The 5962-nt window shown below is 47.3% G+C and overlaps 2 protein-coding genes across 3 annotated transcripts in view; both read left to right on the top strand.

Moving 5' to 3' along the window:
• The window catches only part of rnf130 (ring finger protein 130), a 13880-nt gene extending 12186 nt beyond the window's left edge, over positions 1–1694 (top strand). The window contains exon 9 of one of the 2 annotated variants that reach the window (XM_015050522.1): positions 374–1694. In XM_015050522.1, the coding sequence (XP_014906008.1) occupies positions 374–486 (113 nt within the window). In that variant the 3' untranslated portion in view covers positions 487–1694. Of the gene's footprint in view, positions 1–178; positions 353–373 lie in introns of those variants that run through there. The other variant, XM_015050523.1, reaches the window with a different exon arrangement.
• Positions 1695–2951: 1257 nt separating this feature from the next.
• tbc1d9b (TBC1 domain family member 9b) overlaps positions 2952–5962 on the top strand; it is a 21797-nt gene continuing 18786 nt past the window's right edge. The window contains exons 1-6 of the mRNA XM_015050521.1: positions 2952–3258; positions 3939–4049; positions 4131–4249; positions 4317–4548; positions 4629–4887; positions 4967–5174. Coding sequence (XP_014906007.1) covers positions 3141–3258; positions 3939–4049; positions 4131–4249; positions 4317–4548; positions 4629–4887; positions 4967–5174 — 1047 coding nt within the window. The 5' untranslated portion in view covers positions 2952–3140. The remainder of the gene's footprint in view (positions 3259–3938; positions 4050–4130; positions 4250–4316; positions 4549–4628; positions 4888–4966; positions 5175–5962) is intronic.

Genomic DNA, 5962 nt, shown 5'->3' with positions numbered 1-5962 from the left:
CGCCCCACAGTTTGGGAACCTCTGCTTTAGGCTGACCTACAGCCGTACACTAAGTTCAGAAACTTGAAACTGAAGTAGCACAGCGTTACACCAGATTACAACAAAACAACCTCATAGTGACGTATAAAAGTACAACAACTTTACAGATACTTTTAATGATTTCAAATCGTCTGCCAAGGAACCAGCAGTGCAGACTAACAGGTGCATCTATCGATGGGTCCAGTTAAAGCCTGTTCAGGTACTGATGACCCGGTCTACCTCCAGAGCTGCAGCTCTGCTCAGAGTTACCATGAATTGGATTCTGGTTCTGGTTCTGGTCATGGTACCGGTTCTGGTTCTGACGTCTGTGCTCTGATGTTTCCCGCCTCGGTAGGTGGAGGTCACTTCTTCAACAGGAACGCCATGTCTCCTCGGAGCAACATCTGTGAGATGGAGCTGCCGGACATCCAGGCGTCCCTCGATCTCTACGACAACAACAAGTCCTGAGACCGGTCGCCATGGTTACAACCGCACACCAACATCAATCCCCCTGCTGATGGACGGACAAACCGCTGTGGACCCGCAAAGTCCTGATAGGGGAATTCCTGTTCGGATGTGGGGTTGGGAAGTCGGATAACGACCACCTTCAGCCACAGAAAGACTTTACTGACGTTCCCAACAATCCCAAGGTTTCAAACTCTGGTCCTGTTCCTTTAAAGCTCCTCTCCTGTTTCTGGATCAGAACCACCCTCCCTCACTTCTCAGTGTCTGTGGAAATGACCAGGATGTAAAACTCTGGGTTTTCTTTCAGGTCCCTACATGTGTTCTAGATGCTAAATAACTCTGAAAAGCCAAAATGTTCCGGTAAAATCATTAAGATTCCCAGTGCAGTCGCTGGGAATGTTTTCTTGTGCCTGAAGAGATTTGGGTCTCCTGCTTAAAGGTTCTAACTTTCAGAAATGCTTCCTTATGCTGAGCCTTGGTTCTGAAAATGATCCTGTTTTTTCTGAATCAGTTCCTCAAGACCTGACCAGTTTCTGCAAAGCTTTGATCAAGGAATCCAGAGATCAGGAACGTCTCTGAAACCTTCCTTTGGATACAACATTCCTGAAAGAGCGACAAGTAATTCCTGAAAAGGTTGTGCGTTATTTAGGTCCCCTCTGCTGGGTCTTCCAAAGGTTCTGCTGCTTTAGGACCTGGATCAGCGCCTTCCGGGTCGTCTTGGGGAACAGAACCAGATATTGTCCCAAATCTGGATGGTGATGGAGCAGAACCGTTAGAACATCAGGGAAGCTCACAGAGTCCAGGAACAGATCAGGTTCCTGGAGTTCCTGGTGGGGCTCAGACTGAGGGGGCGGAGCTTTGGAAGAGGGGCGGGGCTCCAGGAGCCGTATTCCTTCCTGTTCCTGGTGTTCCAGCAGGGAATCCCGGTGAGGACGATCCCTTCAGGAACGGACTGCAGCTTTCAAGTGTATTCTGAATTACTCAGCCTGTATTAATACTAATAATCAGTATATAAACAGCATTAAACAATCTATAACCTGATTGGTTCAGTAGTAATAAGTGACCTGAAAATGTCCTGAGACGCTGAGCTGCTGTCCACATCTCTCTGTCTGTCTCTGATGATGATGATGGTGGGGGTCCTCTGTGTGTTTACTGCTGCAGCATCATGTCTGATTAAACGTCATTAAAGCGTCTGCTGCATTCACTCTGCAGTTTGTCTCCGTCTCTCTGGAAGTCTGACACTCTGGATCCGGATGTCTCTGTTCATCCATCCCAACTTCCCAGGAGAATCATTCACATTAAAATCAGTTCACTGACAGACAAAGAGCAACTTTTGGATTTAGACTCTGTAGAGACTTCTATAGCTTCAGATTTTTTATCAAACTAAAACATTCGCAGCATCTTTACAAACTTGGATTTAAGCTCTACTCTCCACATGCAAACACCACTTTTAATCAGTTACGTTTAATCAGTTTGTCAAACATGTTTCCACCAAAGCTACTATTATTGACATGAGGAGTGGCCATGTTAGATTTTTAAGTACATTTTTTGAAGGTTGGCATTTTTCTGATTTTCTAATGCAGCACAAGCTGTTAGCATGGCAGTTAATGTTAGCATGTGTTAGTGTTAGCCCATAAATCTAAACATGTTCAGGTCTATTGTATAAGGCCACAAGCTAATATTAACATAAGTTATGTATTGGCTTATGATGTCCTTCAAGCTGCATAGATTAAAGCTAGTTAACATGCTAGTATGTGCCAGTATGCTAATATTAGCAAATTAGTTAATCTCATAAGGTAGGCTAGTTATGACATTACCATATTCGATATCACTTTATGCGCTATTCACAAGATCTTACTTTTATCTTTAGCTTACATGCTAATCAATAAGTTAGCTAATAACATTTGAGATGTTACTTTTAACAACTATCAGCTAAAATGTTGTGAGTCTAAATGTAGGGAAACCATTCATGTTATTGGTAACTGTTCCGTGTTAGCATTTTCCAGTCTGGTTTAATTAATTGAAACGGTTCAGAGCTGCAGGCAACACCAAGGTTTCTTCAAGAACTCTTCAGAACGTATTACGTTTTTCTGCATAATCTTATTTTTTCCCCCAGTTGTCAGGATTTTTCATTTTCTGTAAAACTTTTTTTTCATTGTAATTTCTGTAATTTTTGAGTCCTTTTTTAAATCTAATTTATTTATTTTTTTACAGGTTATTGTCTCACCAACGAAGCACAAATGAACACAGATTACGGCAAGGTTAAAATTTCGTCTCTTATTTTCCAGCATTCCGAGACACAAACGAAATTTGAGAATTGATGCAGCAAATTCCTGATCATGAATAAGAAACCTTATTAAATATGCAAAATAATTTAGTGGAAGTTCAGACTAGCAGACACCCAGCAGCAACGTCTATCAGAGTTCAGTTGGGATTATTATATTATTATTATTATATTAGGTTATTTTTCCCATTAAACATGTTGACGTCATGTCGTACAGGACGTAGAAGGCGTGGCCTAACATGTCACACCCGGAAGTGATGTAGAGTCACCAGACTCGCTGAAAACAACAGAACCAGAACCAGGACCAGACAGAACCTGGTTCCGGATTCTGTCCGGAGTCTACCGGGTCTTTGGGTCAGCGCAGCGGGCCGACATGTGGATCGAACCGGAGGAGGTTCTGCTGGCCGGGGCTCTGTGGGTCTCTGAGCGGGCCAACCCGTTCTTCATCCTGCAGAGGAGGAGGGGGCACGGCCGCGGAGGGGGGCTGTCCGGTAGGTTCGGTTCTGTCTGAGGGAGCTGCTGGTAGAGGTCTACTCGGTCCGGTTCGGTTCTGAGCAGGTTGGGTGAGGGGGTCAGGGGGTTCGTCCAGTTCGACTGGTTCCGTTGGGTGTCGGTTGTCCGGTTCGGTTCCGCTGGTGGAAACGGTTCTGACAGAACCTCCAGTAATGCTCAGCAGAACCGGGATTGGTTCGGTTAGCCTGGGTGGATCTCCATGGCAACACCGTGAACGGTTCCGGATTGTTAGATGCAGAACCAGAAACCCGGTTCAGAGGACAGAACATCAGATCGTCAGATCTTCGAGAAGTGACGTCATGAGGGCACAGCTGACTTTGTTGACTTCCTGGTAACCCAACAGGTGGTTTATGTTTCACCCTGTGAGGTCGAAGGTCACTACAGGAACCTGCAAGGTGGCGGTGAGAGTCTGTCCACAAGTCCCTAGAACCAGAACCAAGACCCCTCGGCTCCTTATGGACTGTTTTCTAGTCTCCTATGTTGACTCAGGGACAGAGGAATGGAGGTCATGGGGTCATGGAGTCATGAGGTAGAAGTGTAGATGTCATCAGCCTAAGGTAGAAGTTGTTGTAGTACCGTCTAATCTGCGATAGGGGGAGCTGTAGCTGGCAGACCTGCAGATCCTGATGATGTCTCCTGGTCCTCGGTGTCTCTGCAGGTCTTCTGGTGGGGACGCTGGACGTGGTTCTGGACTCCAGCGCCAGGGTGGCTCCCTACAGGATCCTGCTGCAGACGGCCGACTCCCAGATCTACTGGAACATCGCCTGTGGTGAGCAGGAGGACTGGGAGGACTGGGGATATTCTGAATGCAGGTATCTTTTCAGATTTTTCCCTCCATCTCATCTTGCAGGCTCGTCGAGGAAAGAGATCACGGAGCACTGGGATTTCCTGGAATCCAACCTGCTGCAGACGATCTCCATCTTCGACAACGATGAAGATGTCATCACCTTTGTCAAAGGAAAGATCTCGGTACGTCTCTGCTGGTTTGGCTTGCTGGGATGTGTTCCTGTCTGCTTAGTGATGTCACTTCCTGCAGGGCATCATCGCGGAGGAGAACCGGCTGAAGCGGAGCGAGGAGCAGGAAGAGAACAGCGGGAAGTTCCTGGAGGCAGAGCTGAAGATGCGGAAGCTGTTTGGGATGCCGGAGGAGGAGAAGCTGGTGAACTATTACTCCTGTAGCTACTGGAAGGGGCGTGTCCCGCGCCAGGGCTGGCTCTACCTGTCCATCAACCACCTGTGCTTCTACTCCTTCCTGCTGGGCAAGGAAGGTACCGTCAGCCAATCGCACACCGGCTTTAACTTGTCCGCAACGATTACTGACGTGTGTGCTGCTGTCCGATCCGCTCAGTGACGCTGGTGGTGCCGTGGACCGAGGTGACCCAGCTGGAGAAGAACGCCACCCTGGTGTTCCCGGAGAGCGTCCGCGTTAGCACCCGGAACGCCGAGCATTTCTTCTCCATGTTCCTGAACGTCAACGACACCTTCAAGCTGATGGAGCAGCTCGCCAACATCGCCATGCGCCAGCTGCTGGACAACGAGGCGTTCGCCGCCGACCGCTCGCTGCCCAAGGCCTGCAAGACGCTGAAGAACGTCTCTGCCCTGAAGAGGTCTCACTCTGACCGTTTTCTCTGTTTCCAAACGTGTCTGCCGCGGCTCTGACCGGATCGGCTGCGTTCTTGTCTGCAGAGACTTCGACGCCCGGGCCAAGAACGAGCGGTACCGGTCCATGTTCCGGCTGACGCAGGACGAGCGGCTGGACGGACACACGGACTGCACGCTGTGGACGCCGTTCGCCAAGATGCACGTAGTGGGTCAGCTGTTCATCTCCAACAACTACATCTGCTTCAGCAGCAGAGAGGAGGACCTGTGCCAGCTCATCATCCCGCTCAGAGAGGTGAGCCCAGAAAGCAGCAGAACCGGGCCGAGCCTTCCTGCCATCGCAGCGGATGGAACCGTCATGACATGTTCTGATGGAATCATTTTGACCACACAGGCAGGTCACTGTGAAGGTTTTCAAGGCGTGGCTACCAGCAAACATTAGCATGCCACACCCTCAGTTTGTCTGTTTTCATATTTCCCATCAGCCACTTGAATTTCCAATTTTGAGCCTGTTAAACCAAAATCAGAACCTGAGGACTTTGCTGCTGGCGAGTCTCACGTCAGTCAACAGGAAGGAGAAGACGAGAGACGGTCAACTTAATGGTTAGCGTTAGCTTCTGCTAATGATTTTATGTGTAAAGTGGTTTAGCATTGGCTTCGGCTAATATTTTTATGTGTTTAACAGCTTAATGTTGGTAAAGCCAAGACTCTAATTTAGTAGTTAGTGAACCTACCACCAGGGCCGTGCAGAGGCCACTAAGGGCCAGGTGCTCCACAAAAAAAGGGCCCATCTAACCTTCTAGGTCAGAATATTAAAGCCACTCAGCTTTCAGAGTTTAATAAACAATGATAAATTACAAAATTGTGAAATATACAATCAAAGTTAAGATAAATCTCTATACAGATCATACAACTATGCATATGTAAGATATTTTATTAGTAATTTCTTTCTGCAGGTCTATTTTGTTATAGGAAAGTTTTGCAATAATCAAACCAGCAATGTAGCAAGATATGTAAATCAGAGCTGGTGGTTTAGCTCTGATTTACATATTTAGTCTTTACAGAATTACACTATTAAAAATA

The sequence above is a fragment of the Poecilia latipinna genome, unplaced genomic scaffold (genome assembly GCF_001443285.1).
Source record: "Poecilia latipinna isolate Pla-1442-1.1 unplaced genomic scaffold, P_latipinna-1.0 Scaffold997, whole genome shotgun sequence".
In the NCBI taxonomy this organism is placed as follows: Eukaryota; Metazoa; Chordata; class Actinopteri; order Cyprinodontiformes; family Poeciliidae; genus Poecilia; species Poecilia latipinna.
Note: the sequence above shows the minus strand (reverse complement) of the source record. Positions and strands in the feature narration are given on the sequence as shown.